The sequence below is a fragment of the Salmo salar genome, chromosome 18 (genome assembly GCF_965601325.2).
Source record: "Salmo salar chromosome 18, fSalSal1, whole genome shotgun sequence".
NCBI lineage: Eukaryota > Metazoa > Chordata > Actinopteri > Salmoniformes > Salmonidae > Salmo > Salmo salar.
Window position 1 is genome coordinate 30,741,404 of NC_138308.1, and position 18,954 is coordinate 30,760,357.

At 39.8% G+C, this 18,954-nt stretch overlaps 1 protein-coding gene across 5 annotated transcripts in view; it reads right to left on the reverse strand.

Annotated features, from left to right (window-relative positions):
- Positions 1-18,954, reverse strand: part of LOC106577193 (calcium-activated potassium channel subunit alpha-1a) — a 390,133-nt gene that overhangs the window by 17,083 nt on the left and 354,096 nt on the right. For 3 of the 5 annotated variants that reach the window (XM_082964883.1, XM_082964882.1, XM_082964880.1), the window contains 2 exons: positions 18,690-18,882; positions 3,878-3,991 (listed from right to left, as the gene is read on the reverse strand). In XM_082964883.1, coding sequence (XP_082821009.1) covers positions 3,878-3,991; positions 18,690-18,882 — 307 coding nt within the window. Of the gene's footprint in view, positions 1-718; positions 803-3,877; positions 3,992-18,689; positions 18,883-18,954 lie in introns of all 5 variants that reach the window. The other 2 variants (XM_082964881.1, XM_014155071.3) reach the window with 1 other exon arrangement.

An 18,954-nucleotide genomic window follows, 5' to 3' on the forward strand; every position in this document is an offset into this window, starting at 1 on the left:
AACAACAGCTAAACAGCTTAAAGGGAACATTTGAGCTGTAGTTAGAATTTTTTTTTCAATCTGATTTCTTCCCAGGCTTCCTCTGTGCTGCGGAGGAACAGACATGTCAGTCAACCAGACAAGCGGGCTGATGATGCAAACAGGCCCGGGCTAAGGAGACTGAACCGGGGGGTAGTGGGGTGTAGAGGGATGGGTGTAGAGGCTGGGAGTTGGGGGTGGTGGGTGTGATATGAAAACAGCCATAAGGACAGACCGAGCAACTATCAAAGTGCAAGAGCGATGCTTTGAGAAACAAATGCAAGGAAAAAAATAAAAACACCACAGAAAAAAACCTTTAAATAAAAAATGGCCAAAACGAGACAGTAAATGTTCCACCAGAAACAGAGAACAAAAAATCTAATTGTGTTCAAAGTGAAGCCATGGGAGCAGTCAGCGAGGGCCTCGGCTGTAGCCTGATAGATCAAGACAAGTGGATGAAGAAAGGAGAGACAGCGAGAGGGAGAGAGAATTGCTTTGGCAATGTAAACATATGTTTCCCATGCCAATAAAGCCCCTTAAATTGAAATTGAATTGAGAATGGGAGAGAGTTTGAGAGAAAAAAAGAAAGAGTGTGTGAGAGGTGAGAGAGAGTGTGAGCGAGAGAGGTGACAGGCAGACAGGCAGACAGACAGAACTAAAGATCGGGCGGCAGCGAGCAGAGGACAAAGGCCTGGCTTACCCAGCTCAGTTATCATTTGTATGTTGATTCCAAGTTTTTTTTCCTGACTGAATGAAACCAAAGGCAGTATTTTGCCAGGTTTAGCTAATGACAGTAAGACAGTGTGGAGCAGAGGGGGGAGAGATAGGGTCATTATTGGAACAGCTTCAAAGAGAAGTGTAAAATAAAAGCAGCCTGAGACCAGTCATCAGCATTAGACAGACTGAAGCTGGTGTATGTAAAGGTAGCCATGTGACTGAACCATACCACTAAAACATTAAAACACAAAGGGGTTACGGATATACAATATTCTATACATAAACCGACTTCACGTGACGTTTTCCATTTGACTTGAATCAACTATGGTGATGTAAAGTAAACTGACAACATTGACACTACAATGACAGTGTATAGTTGCACTGAGACTGATGTTTACTGCTGGACCTCCTCTGTACTTCCAGGGAGGAGGAGGACAATGTTAGTGATGATAATATCATCTACTTAATAGCCAGGGCCTAACAAAATCTGCAGGAGAAATTATTCTAAATCAAACATAGCTGAAATGATATTAAATTAAGCATACTGTAGCTGGGGAATTTATTGAAATCAAATACAGCAAGTCAAAAACAAACAGCTACACGTGTTTTGTTGATTACATATGTAGTATTCAAGAACAATAAGAGAGAGAGAGGCAAAACAACGTTCATACAGCTGTCCCTGTGTCTCTGTCTGTGTCTCCGTCTATCCCATGTCTCACTGCTTTCTGATTGGCTCAGAGGGGATAGAGTGGTGAGTCTCTAGTGCTTTAGTCAGAGGGGATAGAGTGGTGAGTCTCTACTGCTTTAGTCAGAGGGGATAGAGTGGTGAGTCTAGTGCTTTAGTCAGAGGGGATAGAGTGGTGAGTCTAGTGCTTTAGTCAGAGGGGATAGAGTGGTGAGTCTAGTGCTTTAGTCAGAGGGGATAGAGTGGTGAGTCTAGTGCTTTAGTCTGAGGGGATTGAGTGGTGAGTCTAGTGCTTTAGTCAGAGGGGATAGAGTGGTGAGTCTCTAGTGCTTTAGTCAGAGGGGATAGAGTGGTGGGTCTAGTGCTTTAGTCAAAGGGGATAGAGTGGTGGGTCTAGTGCTTTAGTCAGAGGGGATAGAGTGGTGAGTCTCTAGTGCTTTAGTCAGAGGGGATAGAGTGGTGAGTCTAGTGCTTTAGTCAGAGGGGATAGAGTGGTGAGTCTAGTGCTTTAATCAGAGGGGATAGAGTGGTGGGTCTAGTGCTTTAGTCAGAGGGGATAGAGTGGTGAGTCTAGTGCTTTAGTCAGAGGGGATAGAGTGGTGAGTCTAGTGCTTTAGTCAGAGGGGATAGAGTGGTGAGTCTAGTGCTTTAGTCAGAGGGGATAGAGTGGTGGGTCTAGTGCTTTAGTCAGAGGGGATAGAGTGGTGGGTCTAGTGCTTTAGTCAGAGGGGATAGAGTGGTGAGTCTAGTGCTTTAGTCAGAGGGGATAGAGTGGTGAGTCTAGTGCTTTAGTCAGAGGGGATAGAGTGGTGAGTCTAGTGCTTTAGTCAGAGGGGATAGAGTGGTGAGTCTCTAGTGCTTTAGTCAGAGGGGATAGAGTGGTGAGTCTAGTGCTTTAGTCAGAGGGGATAGAGTGGTGAGTCTAGTGCTTTAGTCAGAGGGGATAGAGTGGTGAGTCTAGTGCTTTAGTCAGAGGGGATAGAGTGGTGAGTCTAGTGCTTTAGTCAGAGGGGATAGAGTGGTGAGTCTAGTGCTTTAGTCAGAGGGGATAGAGTGGTGAGTCTAGTGCTTTAGTCAGAGGGGATAGAGTGGTGAGTCTCTAGTGCTTTAGTCAGAGGGGATAGAGTGGTGGGTCTAGTGCTTTAGTCAGAGGGGATAGAGTGGTGAGTCTCTAGTGCTTTAGTCAGAGGGGTTAGAGTGGTGGGTCTCTAGTGCTTTAGTCAGAGGGGATAGAGTGGTGGGTCTAGTGCTTTAGTCAGAGGGGATAGAGTGGTGGGTCTCTAGTGCTTTAGTCAGAGGGGATAGAGTGGTGGGTCTAGTGCTTTAGTCAGAGGGGATAGAGTGGTGAGTCTCTAGTGCTTTAGTCAGAGGGGATAGAGTGGTGAGTCTCTAGTGCTTTAGTCAGAGGGGATAGAGTGGTGGGTCTAGTGCTTTAGTCAGAGGGGATAGAGTGGTGGGTCTAGTGCTTTAGTCAGAGGGGATAGAGTGGTGAGTCTCTAGTGCTTTAGTCAGAGGGGATAGAGTGGTGAGTCTCTAGTGCTTTAGTCAGAGGGGATAGAGTGGTGGGTCTAGTGCTTTAGTCAGAGGGGATAGAGTGGTGGGTCTAGTGCTTTAGTCAGAGGGGATAGAGTGGTGAGTCTCTAGTGCTTTAGTCAGAGGGGATAGAGTGGTGAGTCTCTAGTGCTTTAGTCAGAGGGGATAGAGTGGTGAGTCTCTAGTGCTTTAGTCAGAGGGGATAGTGGCTCTAGCGACCCTGGTCTCTAGTCATTTATAATCCCTCAGAGACGTGAAACTTTCATGAGTCCCCTGGACCACAGGGAATATTAGAGAATATAGCCAGGGTCATTGTTATTATTAAATGGACCCATTTTGCTACCGTGGCACTTTTTTAGCTTCCTCTTACTCTCATTTTACTCTCTCCCTCCCTCTCGATCAGGCAGTTAATGGACTAACGGTACATAGAAAAAGTGAGTGTTCTGACTTTGTAATGAGACATCTCAGCTAGAGCTTCCACAAAGAGAGGGACATTTGAAATACCCACAATTGCTCAGCTTTGCAATTAGCTCCAAACAAATCTCAGGCCAAAGTCGCTAATCATTATCATATCGCTAGAATTAGTCATCACAGCCATAGAAAATTAAGTTTCGCCAACTACCCTCCACATTGGCACCAAACGTTCCACAACAACATCCAAACTTGCATTCTAACCAGAATGCAAAAGAATGTCATCCGAACTGTTGAAGGCAACATGGCGGTCCTGAAGATGCTAAATCTCTAAGTCAGTTGGCCAAACTCTGTGTACTCTGTGTAATTTCACAGTATTTTCCCAACAGGCAAAACTGGTTTAAATAACATCACAAAAACCAGAAAGTGTTTGAAATGACATAATATTGACATCCTATGGACCGGTTTTGCCCGCTATCATTAGTGAATGGTCAGTTGGTGTGTGTTTCTCACCTAGTTCAGTGATGATGGGGATGTTGGCGCCAGTGGTGACAGAGGCCTGGCGTGCTAAACCATGTACTGGACTGCTGTCTGGAGAGGACCGGTCCATTCCAGGAGGCGTGAAACCTACACAGAGCACAAAAAGAAAGACACACCAAACCATTGAAACGTACAGACACAGAGATACACACAAAACAGTTGAAACCTACAGACACAGAGATACAAACAAAACCGTTGAAACGTACAGACACAGAGATACAAACAAAACCATTGAAACCTACAGACACAGAGATACACACAAAACCATTGAAACCTACAGACACAGAGATACAAACAAAACCATTGAAACCTACAGACACAGAGATACAAACAAAACCATTGAAACCTACAGACACAGAGATACACACAAAACCATTGAAACGTACAGACACAGAGATACACACAAAACCATTGAAACCTACAGACACAGAGATACAAACAAAACAAGATGTACTGAAATCACACAGAAAAAAAACATGAGATACAGTGCATTCGGAAAGTATTCAGACCCCATGACATTTTCCACATTTTGTTACGTTACAGCCTTTTTCTAAAATTGCTTAAATAGTTTTTTTCCCTCATCAATCTACACACAACACCCCATAACAGTCAACTTTTTTTTGCAAATGTATTAAAAATAAAATCTGAAATATAACATTTACATAAGTATTCAGATCCTTTACTGAGTACTTTGTTGAAGCACCTTTGGCAGCGATTACAGCCTCAAGCAGGGATGCAAACTAGTCACCTTTCAGCAAAATTTGCCGTTTTGAATCCAAAATAGGTGACCTACGTGATTCGTGTAGATCCGATGAGAAAAGTTTGGGGGGGCTTTGGATCACACTACTGGCAGTAAGTTAACAAGTGATGCGCGTTTGGAGCAATACTGGCTGTATCCAAGCCTCAGCCAATTGTTCACATGACAGCAGAATTCAGCACGCGACTGAAGAGAGAAGAGACAACCAATTTGCTAGTTACAGCATCAGCGTGCGCTCTGGAAATACAGCAGAGAATAGAAAGGCTGTTTGCCATTTACAGCAGCGCGTCCCCTGAACGATAATGAAGAGGTAGGTGAGAAGCCTGGCCACAGAGACGGGGTGAGAGGGTGATGAAGTGTACTTCATGAGCTGTAACCGAGAAACAACTGGCATTTGGAAAGTTTGGGGTGAGGGAGAAAGTGTGGTGGAACAAGTACTAGTATTGTTAGCATTGTTAAGTAACGTTATCTTGCTAGCTGGATTGAATTCTCCATTAGCTAGCCAGAGAAATGTTGAGCAACATTAGCCAACTTAACTGATCTAATAATTGAGTTTATGGTGTGAAAATTAGCTGGCTAATAAAGTCAGACAGCCAACATCAGATGAGCTAACATTAGTAACCTAACCAATTCGCTACAGTATTAACTGGTATACGACTCCTTGCCGTTCCTCAAGTTATAACGCGTTAGTTGCTTACTGGACCCTGGCAATCTGTGTGAAATGTTGACTAGTTAACTAGCTAACGAACTAACTACTATCTGTGAACTAATGTTTTCCCTCTACAATATGTGGTTAACTTTCAGAATTAGGTGAAAATGAGGCGTTGCTAGTTAAACAAGTGGGTTGGGGCTCCCGAGTGGCGCAGCAGTCTAAGGCACTGCATCTCAGTGCTAGAGGTGTCACTACAGACACCCTGGTTAGAATCCAGGCTGTATCACATCCAGACGTGATTGGGAGTCCCATAGGGCGGCGCACAATTGGCCAAGTGTCATCTGGCTTTGGCCGGTGTAGGCGTCATTGTAAATACAAATTTGTTCTTAACTGACTTGCCTAGTTAAATAAAGGTTTAAAATAAAAAGTGTAGCAAGGCCTGGCTTAAACTGGATGCCAGTATAGAGGTGAAAGGAACAACACACACTTCCGCTCTTTCTCACTTTTCCATTACAGTGGATAAAAGGAGTATGCCAGGTGTACTCTCTGCCTGAAAGACATCAATTATGCCAACAAAGGGTCTCCTGCTCTGCGGCTGGCACATCGTAGAACAGATGTCCACAGGCAGAAAGTGTACAATGTAATAATCTACAGTGTAGCCCAAAGATATTGCTTTTGTGTTGAACTTGACAGTACAACTTGTGTGTGAGTGAGGGGGGATAATCACATTTTTTAGCTGTGAGTTATTTTCACATTAACCACTTTTTATTTTACACACAGAGACTGATCATGTAGATCATATTCTTTGTTGTTTAATTAGTTAAAACCTGCATTTCCTCTAGCAGGGAATCTTTGCATGTTTCGGTGCAAATAAAAAAAAGTGTAATCTTTTTGGGCCCTCACCAGTTTGTCTTCTTGGGTATGACGCTACAAGTTGGGCACACCTATATTTTGGGAGTTTCTCCCATTCTTTTCTCCAGATCCTCTCAAGCTCTGTCAGGTTGGATGGGGAGCGTCGCTGCACAGCTATTTTCAGGTCTCTCCAGAGCTGTTTGATTGGGTTGAAGTCTGGGCTCTGGCTGGGTGACTCAAGAACATTCAGAGATTATTCCCGAAGCCACTCTTGCATTGTCTTGGCTGTGTGCTTAGGGTCATTGTCCTGTTGGAAGGTGAACCTTCACCCCAGTCGGAGGTCCTGATCGCTCTGGAGCAGGTTTTCATCAGGGATCTCTCAGTACTTTGCTCTGTTCATCTTTCCCTCGATCCTGACTCGTCTCCTAGTCCCTGCTGCTGAAAAACATCCCCACACCATGATGCTGCCACTACCATGCATCACCGTAGGGATGGTGCCAGGTTCTCTCTAGATGTGACACTTGGCATTCAGGCCAAAGAGTTCAATCTTGGTTTCATCAGACCAGAGAAGAGAGTCCTTTAGGTGCCTTTTGGCAAACTCCAAGCATGCTGTCATGTGCCTTTTACTGAGGAGTGGCTTACGTCTGGCCACTCTACCATAAAGTCCTGATTGGTAGAGTGCTGCAGAGATGGTTGTCCTTCGAGAAGCTGTCCCCATTTCCACAGAGGAACTCTGGAGCTCTGTCAGAGTGAGCATCGGGTTCTTGGTCACCTCCCTGACCAATGCTCTTCTCCCCCGATTGCTCAGTTTGACCGGGTGGCCAGTTCTAGGAAGAGTCTTGGTGGTTCCAAACTTCTTCCATTTAAGAATGATGGAGGCCACTGTGTTCTTGGAGACCTTAAATGCTGCAGAAATGTTTTGGTACCCTTACCGAGATCTGAGCCTTGACACAATCCTGTCCCGGAGCTCTACGGACAATTCCGTCAACCTCATGTCTTGGTTTTTGCTCTAACATGCACTGTCAACTGTGGGACATTACAAAATCATGTCCAATCAATTTAATTTACCACAAGTGGACTCCAATCAAGTTGTAGAAACATCTCAAGGATGATCAATGGAAACTGAATGCACCTGATCTCAATTTTGAGTCTCAATTCAAAGGGTCTGAATACTTATCTAAGTAAGCTTTATTTGTTTTTTTATTTGGAATACATTTTTAAAAATGTATAAATACCTGTTATCGCTATGTAATTATGGGCTATTGCGTGTAGATTGATGATGGGCAAAAAACATTTAATCCATTTTAGAATAAGGCTGTACCGTAACAAAATGTGGAAAAAGTCAAGGGTTCTAAATACTTTCCGAATGCACTGTATATTATTGAAACCTACAGTACACAGACACAACAATACAGACAGAGACAAAACCATGAGACAGAATATTACAACACAAGGAGCTACACAAAAAACAATATCACACTGATCTCACATTAATACCACACTGATCTCACATTAATACCACACTGATCTCACATTAATACCACACTGATCACACATTAATACCACACTGATCACACATTAATACCACACTGATCACACATTGATACCACACTGATCTCACATTAATACCACACATTAATACAACACTGATCACACATTAATACCACACTGATCACACATTAATACCACACCGATCTCACATTAATACAACACTGATCACACAATAATACAACACTGATCACACATTAATACCAAACAGATCTCACATTAATATAATAATGATCTCACATTAATGCCACACTGATCTCACATTAGTACCACACTGATCTCACATTAATAGCACACATTAATACAACACTGTTCGCACATTAATACCACACTGATCGCACATTAATACCCCATATTAATACAAGCCTGATCTCATTTTAATACCACACATTAATAAAACACTAATTGCACATTAATACAACACTGATCGCACATTAATACAACACCGATCGGACATTAATACCACAATGATCTCATATTAATACCACACATTAATACAACACTGATCACACATTAATATCACACATTAATACAACACTGATCACAAATTAATACCACACTGATCTCACATTAATACCACACATTAATACCACAATGATCTCACAATAATACCACACTGATCTCGCATTAATTCCACACTGATCACACATTAATATCACACATTAATACAACACTGATCACAAATTAATACCACACTGATCTCACATTAATACCACACTGATCTCATATTAATACCAAACATTAATACAACACTGATCACACATTAATATCACACATTAATATCACACTGATCACACATTAATACCAAAAATTAATACCACATTGATCTCACACATTAATACAACACTGATCACAAATTAGTACCACTCTGATCTCACAATAATACCATTCATTAATACCACACTGATCTCACATTCATACCACACTGATAACACAATAATACCACACCAATCACACATTAATAGCACACATTAATACCACACTGATCGCACATTAATACAACACGAATCTCACATGAATACCACAAGAATCTCACATGAATACCACACTAATCACATATTAATACCACACTGATCACACATTAACAGCACACTGATCACACATTAATACCACACATTAATATCACACTGATCTCACATTAATACCACACATTAATATCACACTGATCTCACATTAATACCACACATTAAAACCACACATTAATACCACACTCATCTCACATTAATACCACACATTAAAACCACACATTAATACCACACTCATCTCACATTAATACCACACATTAAACACCACATTGATCACACATTAATACCACACATTAATATCACACTGATCGCACATTAATACAACACGTATCTCACATTAATACCACACTGATCACACATTAATACCACACTGATCACACATTAATACAACACTGATCACACATTAATACCACACTGATCACACATTAATACCACACCGATCACACATTAATATCACACTGATCACACATTAATACCACACTGATCACACATTAATACAACACTGATCACACATTAATACAACACTGATCACACATTAATAACACACCGATCACACATTAATACCACACTGATCACACATTAATACCACACTGATCACACATTAATATCACACTGATCACACATTAATATCACACTGACCACACATTAATACCACACTGATCTCACTTTAACACCACACAATAATAAAACACTGATTGCACATTAATACAACACCAATCGCACAAAAATACCACAACGATCTCATAATAATACCACACATTAATACAACACTGATCACACATTAATACAACACTGATCGCACATAAATGCAACACTGATCGCACATTAATACCACACTGATCACACATTAATACCACACTGATCACACATTAACACAACACTGATCTCACATTAATACCACACATTAATACCACACTGATCACACATTAATACCACACTGATCACACATTAATACAACACATTAATTCCACACTGATCACATATTAATATAACACATTAATACAACACTGATCACAAATTAATACCACACTGATCTCACATTAATACCACACTGATCTCACATTAATACCAAACATTAATATAACATTGATCTCACATTAATACAACATATTAAAACAACACGGATCACACATTAATACCACTCTGATCTCACATTAATACCACACATTAACATCACACTGATCGTACACTAATACAACACGTATCTCAAATTAATACCACACTGGTCTCACATTAATACCACACATTAACATCACACTGATCGTACACTAATACAACACGTATCTCAAATTAATACCACACTGATCACACATTCATACCACACTGATCGCACATTAATGCAACACTGATCGCACATTAATACCACACTGATCACACATTAATATCACACTGATCACACATTAATATCACACTGACCACACATTAATACCACACTGATCTCACTTTAACACCACACAATAATAAAACACTGATCGCACATTAATACAACACCAATCGCACAAAAATACCACAATGATCTCATAATAATACCACACATTAATACAACACTGATCACACATTAATACAACACTGATCGCACATAAATGCAACACTGATCGCACATTAATACCACACTGATCACACATTAATACCACACTGATCACACATTAATACAACACATTAATTCCACACTGATCACATATTAATATAACACATTAATACAACACTGATCACAAATTAATACCAAACATTAATATAACATTGATCTCACATTAATACAACATATTAAAACAACACGGATCACACATTAATACCACTCTGATCTCACATTAATACCACACATTAACATCACACTGATCGTACACTAATACAACACGTATCTCAAATTAATACCACACTGATCACACATTCATACCACACTGATCGCACATTAATGCAACACTGATCGCACATTAATACCACACTGATCACACATTAATACCACACTGATCACACATTAATACCACACTGATCACAAATTAATACCACACTGATCTCACATTAATACAACACATTAATACAACACTGATCACACGTTAATATAACACATTAATACAACACTGATCACACATTAATACCACACTGATCTCACATTAATACCACACTGATCTCACAGTAATACCACACTGATCACACATTAATACCACACTGATCGCACATTAACACCACACATTAATAAAACACTGATCGCACATTAATATCACACATTAATACCACATTGATATCACATTAATACAACCCATTAATACAACACTGATCACACATTAATACCACTCTGATTTCACATTAATACCACACATAAATACAACACTGACCTCACATTCATACCACACTGATCACACATTAATACCACACTGATCACACATTAATACCACACTGATCACACGTTAAAACCACACATTAATACCACACTGATATCACATTATTACAACACGCATCTCACACTAATACCACACTGATCACACATTAATACCACACTGATCTCCCATTAATACCACACATTAATACCACACTTATCTCACATTCATACCACACTGATCACACATTAATACCACACATTAATACCACACTGATTGCACATTAATACAACATGTATCTCACATTAATACCACACTGATCACACATGAATACCACACTGATCACACATTAATATCACACTGACCACACATTAATACCACACTGATCTCACTTTAACACCACACAATAATAAAACACTGATCGCACATTAATACAACACCAATCGCACAAAAATACCACAACGATCTCATAATAATACCACACATTAATACAACACTGATCACACATTAATACAACAATGATCGCACATAAATGCAACACTGATCGCACATTAATACCACACTGATCACACATTAATACCACACTGATCACACATTAACACAACACTGATCTCACATTAATACCACACATTAATACCACACTGATCACACATTAATACCACACTGATCACACATTAATACAACACATTAATTCCACACTGATCACATATTAATATAACACATTAATACAACACTGATCACAAATTAATACCACACTGATCTCACATTAATACCACACTGATCTCACATTAATACCAAACATTAATATAACATTGATCTCACATTAATACAACATATTAAAACAACACGGATCACACATTAATACCACTCTGATCTCACATTAATACCACACATTAACATCACACTGATCGTACACTAATACAACACGTATCTCAAATTAATACCACACTGATCACACATTCATACCACACTGATCGCACATTAATGCAACACTGATCGCACATTAATACCACACTGATCACACATTAATACCACACTGATCACACATTAATACCACACTGATCACAAATTAATACCACACTGATCTCACATTAATACAACACATTAATACCACACTGATCACACGTTAATATAACACATTAATACAACACTGATCACACATTAATACCACACTGATCTCACATTAATACCACAATGATCTCACAGTAATACCACACTGATCACACATTAATACCACACTGATCGAACATTAACACCACACATTAATAAAACACTGATCGCACATTAATATCACACATTAATACCACATTGATATCACATTAATACAACCCATTAATACAACACTGATCACACATTAATACCACTCTGATTTCACATTAACACCACACATAAATACCACACTGATCACACATTCATACCACACTGATCACACATTAATACCACACTGATCTCATATTAATACCACACGGATCACACATTACTACCACACTGATCTCACATTAATACAACACATTAATACCACACTGATCACGCATTAATATCTCACATTAATACAACACTGATCACAAATTAATACCGATAATAATCAATGCCACATTGATCTCACAGTAATACAACACATTAATACTACTCTGATCTCACATTAATACCGCACATAAATACCACACTGATCTCACATTCATACCACACTGATCACACATTAATACCACACATTAATATCACACTGATCTCACATTAATACCACACATTTAAACAACACTGATCACACATTAATACCACACTGATCACACATTAATACCACTCTGATCTCACATTAATATCACACAATACCACACTGATCGCACATTAATGCAACACGTATCTCACATTAATACCATACTGATCACACATTAATACCACACTGATCATACATTAATACCACACTGATCTCACATTAATACCACACATTAATACAACACTGATCACACATTAACACCACACTGATCACACATTAATATCACACCGATCACACATTAATACCACACTGATCACAAATTAATACAACACTGATCTCACATTAATACAACACTGATCACACATGAATACCACACTGATCACACATTAATACCACACATTAATATCACACTGATCTCACATTAATACCACACTGATCACACATTAATACCACACTGATCTCACATTAATATCACACATTAATACCACATTGACCTCACATTAATACAACACATTATTACAACACTGATCACACATTAATACCACTCTGATCTCACATGAATACCACACATAAATACAACACTGACCTCACATTCATACCACACTGATCACACATTAATACCACACTGATCACACATTAATACCACACTGATCACACGTTAAAACCACACATTAATACCACACTGATATCACATTATTACAACACGCATCTCACACTAATACCACACTGATCACACATTAATACCACACTGATCTCCCATTAATACCACACATTAATACCACACTTATCTCACATTCATACCACACTGATCACACATTAATACCACACAGATCACACATTAATAACACACAGATCACACATTAATACCATACTCATCATACATTAATACCACACTGATCACACATTAATACCACACTGATCACACATTAATACCACACTGATCTCACATTAATACCACACATTAATACCACACTGATCACACATGAATACCACACTGATCTCACATTCATACCACACTGACCACACCTTAATAACACACTGATTACACATTAATACCACACTAACACCACATTAATACCACACTGATCGCACATTAATACAACACATATCTCACATTAATACCGCACTGATCACACATTAATACCACTCTGATTTCACATTAATACCACAAATGAATACCACACTGATCTCACATTAATACCACACTGATCACACATTAATACCACACTGATCACACATTAATACAACAGTGATCACACATTAATACCACACTGATCACACATTAATACAGCACGTATCTCACATTAATACCACACTGATCACACATTAATACCACACTGATCACACATTAATACAGCACGTATCTCACATTAATACCACACTGATCACACATTAATACCACACTGATCACACATTAATACCACCCTGATCACACATTAATACCACACTGATCACACATTAATAGAACACGTATCTCACATTAATACCACACAGATCACACATTAATACCACACTGATCACACATTAATACCACACATTAATACCACACTGATCTCACATTAATACAACACGTATCTCACATTAATACCACACTGATCACACATTAATACCACACTGATCACACATTAATACCACACTGATCGCACATTAATAGAACACGTATCTCACATTAATACCACACAGATCACACATTAATACCACACTGATCACACATTAATACCACACTGATCTCACATTAATACCACACATTAATAAAACACTGATCTCACATTAATACCACACTGATCACACATTAATACCACACTGATCGCACATTAATACAACACTGATCGCACATTAATACCACACTGATCTCACATTAATACCACACATTAATACCACACTGATCACACATTAATACCACACATTAATACAAAACTGATCACACATTAATACCACTCTGATCTCACATTAATACCACACATTAATACCATACTGATCTCACATTCATACCACACTGATCACACATTCATACCACACTGATCACACCTTCATACCACCCTGATCACACATTCATACCACACTGATCACACATTAATACCACACTGATCACACATTAATACCACACATTAATACCACACTGATCACACATTAATATCACACTGATCACACATTAATACCATACTGATCTCACATTCATACCACACTGATCACACATTAATACCACACTGATCACACATTAATACCACACTGATCACACATTAATACCACACTGATCACACATTAATACCACACTGATCACACATTAATACCACACTGATGTCACATTAATGCCACACTGATCTCACATTAATACCACACTGATATCACAACAATATAATTTCACAAATCATTTACCACAGGTTCGGTGATTGAAAAGGTTATACATCATTTTGAGAAGAGAAAAACTAAACTATAATCGAAAACAACAATAAAAGATTAAAATGAGAACACTAAGTTGATCGGACCATGTAATGCACAGTTAGTGTATGTCACATGTCACTATTAGTTGGTTACACTACACTATTCAGTAAAAGCTGCTGGGCTTACTGAGAATGAAAAGATGCGAAGAGGAGGACGGAGGGGGTGATGGTAAAATGATGCAGGCGCTTCCTAAAAATGTCAATATAGATATTGTGCTTTTAGGGGTCAGCTGAGAGACATATTTAGCATTCACATCCTTCCATCAACCTGCCTGCCTTCCATAAATGTTATATGTGCTTCATGTTGTTACCATAAAATTGGCGAAGTGGATCCTGAAAACCTTTTATCAGGAAAATAGAGGTGCGATTCCAGACCATGAAATACAAAAGGGGCGAGTGACAAGGGCATGAATTCCCATGACTTCACATTTTTGCATTTCCTTAAAGTGACAAGTAAACACCTTAAATCAGTAATGCTAGATGCATAATGCATTACCTGTGTTGTGACATCCATCATTTAGTGCCGACTAAAGCAAAACCCACCTCATAGTTTTACTGTACAGCAGTGACAACACATAATGCATGATGGGAATATATTCAGGTCACAAAGTTTTAGGGGGGGGGGGGGGTCATTTTCTGGCAGGGATCTTTTCATCCTCCTCACCACAGAGGACACACCAGTTCTGCATTCATCACAAACAAGAGGCTGAACTGAAAAACAAAGAACATCCTTGTTCCGCCAGTTACTGAAACTGGGAATAGGCTTGGTTTGACAATCTGTAGCAGTCAGACTGGAAGCTCACTCAGAGTATGCTTCATATCTATAAAATAGGACATTTATATCTCTGGAGAGTGACAACTGGGCTTTGAATATTGCCTGTAAAAAACATTATTCTTCCACTATCAGTGTAAACAAGCAGTCCAGTATCTAATTGTGAAAGTACTCTGACAATAGATACAGGGAAGTTTTTCAAACATGAGTAAAAATCAGTTGGGCTGCAAGCGACAAAGTTAAATGAAGAAAAAGGGAGAGTTCTACACAGATCATTGACTATCAGTCAGATAGTATATACTGTATGAGTGGATTCATTATAATGGTTTGAATGCATTTGGTAAAAAATCTTCTAGAACTTACAAACAAGAGGGGAATAGATTTTCTCACAAAATAAAATGTTTTACGGCTCCCTGTGTGTGTGTGTGTGTGTGTGTGTGTGTGTGTGTGTGTGTGGGTGTGCGTGCTACGGACCCCCCACCTCCACCCCTCTCAGGCCCCAGGCACAACTTAGCTCTGCGGTCTACAGACTACATCCTACCGTAGACCTCGGCCATGTGAACATCTCCCCAGCGATACATCTCCTTACTTATTAATGTGCACCTTGCTTACATTTCACACCCCACATCTGAATAGATTCTCTGGGAGGAAGGAATCCACAAAGCAAAACACTATTAAATAGAACCGCTGTGTGTGTGTGTGTGTGTGTTTCAAGTTTTATTAGTTGTATCGCTTCATATTTGTCGCCAAACCCACTGGCTCCAGGTCATTTATAAGTCTTTGTTAGGTAAAGCTCCGCCTTATCTCAGCTCACTGGCCACCATAGCAGCACCCACCCGTAGCACGCGCTCCAGCAGGTATATTTCACTGGTCACCCCCAAAGCCAACTCCTCTTTTGGCCGCCTTTCCTTCTAGTTCTCTGCTGCCAATGACTGGAACGAATTGCAAAAGCTGGAGACATATCTCCCTCACTAACTTTAAGCATCAGCTGTCAGAGCAGCTTGCCGATCATTGCACCTGTACATAGCCCATCTGTAAATAGCCCACCCAACTACCTCATCCCCATGTTGTTCTTTTTTTTTCTCTTTTGCACCCCAGTATATCTACTTGCACATTCATCTTCTGCACATCTATCACTCCAGTGTTTAATTGCTAAATTCTAATTATTTCGCCACTATGGCCTATTTATTGCCTTACCTCCCTAATCTTACTACATTTTGCACAAACTGTATATAGACTTTCTATTGTGTTATTGACTGTACGCTTGTTCATACCATGTGTAACTCTGTGTTGTTTGTGTCACACTGCTTTGCTTTATCTTGGCCAGGTCGCAGTTGGAAATGAGAACTTGTTCTCAACTGGCAACTTCGGGTTAAAAAAATGTCACGGGTGTGTGTAAGAACGAACCAACGCGCAGCGTGAATATCGTTCCACATCTTTTATATGAACGTGAAACTTAGCCAAAACAAACAAACTATAAACAAACAACAAACCGTGACGACAGAGGTGCAACATACACTAACTCAAAATAATCTCCCACAAACACAGGTGGGAAAAACAACTACTTAAATATGATCCCCAATTAGAGACAACGATGACCTCTTACTGGGAATCATACAAAAAACCCAACATAGAAAAAAGAAACTAGAACACAACATAGAAAAAATAAACTAGATAAACCCCCCAGTCACACCCTGACCTACTCTACCATTGAAAATAAGAGCACTCTATGGTCAGGACGTGACAATAAAGGTGAAATATTTTTTCTTTTTTTTAAAGTATGTGTGTGTGTGTGCGTGTGTGTGCGTGCGTGCATGAGTGTGTAGGTGGGATCTTGAACCTAAATATTTATCAGTGGAATGGGTACAGATGATGTAAGACGCAATCATTGATAACAATAGGCTTCAACCAGTATGACAGAGGATATAATGTCTGTGAATACATGGGGAACAGGGACCCTAGATTCAGTCTATTCATTGTGGAGCTGAGCCAGCACATCACTCACTCGGACCAGGAGAAATAACTGCATTGACCTTCTCCTAAACCATGGAGAAGTGCTTGGCATGTTTTCTTAGATGTTGGTTGGTCTATCGTAAGATTCAGTCCCTCCAGGTTTTTACGGTCGCAATTTTACCTAAAATGGTCCAGTCAAGCCACGCGTCAACAAACTTTTTCCCCAGTCAGCGCATTTTTGTGACAAACTGGACAACATCATTGCAAATTGCCATACAAAATGTCTGAATTGCCACAGCAAAATCAAACATTTCTGCCTGCAAATATGACTACTGAAAGCACGGGGGATCCTGGAGGGACTGATTAGTAGATGAATGCAGGAGATTCAGGATGGAATGTCATGAACAACAGCTGAAGAAGGCTGTCTGGTGATTGGCTGGTTAAATATGACAAGACTGGATGGGACATTAGGCTTATCTGTTTTTCTGAATGCATCAGCAATCTGTTCCAATCAGTCTGCCAGACACCAGAGGGGTTTAGTATAAACAGACACCAGGTCAGGGACAGACACACTAGTAACAGTGATGTGGAGTCACATCCTTAAAATATATTATTTGGGAGGTTGAACACCACTTTCCATGTTTATTTACCATGATGAAAAAAATCACTGATTGTAAGTGGTAAAACACTACCCCCCCCCCCCCCCCCGAAACACTACAGAACAGTCTAGTATCTTGTAGGCCAGTCAGTCCTTACCTTGGGAGTTTGCCTGCAAGAGCCCGATGCTGTCGTCAAACTGCATAGACTTTATGTTGAGCGACGCCAGAATGCATTCCTTATCCTGCAGCGAGGCGTCGTCGATATTGTTCTGATTGGCCGACAGTATCACGCACATGTCGCAGAGGTTGATGTTGACAGCCCTTAAATCTGCACGGCTTAATGGCGTACCCTTCAGGCGCGGTGAAGAAAAGAGACGGACAGAGAGAGAGAGAGGAGAGGGGAGAGGAAACAAATGACAGAC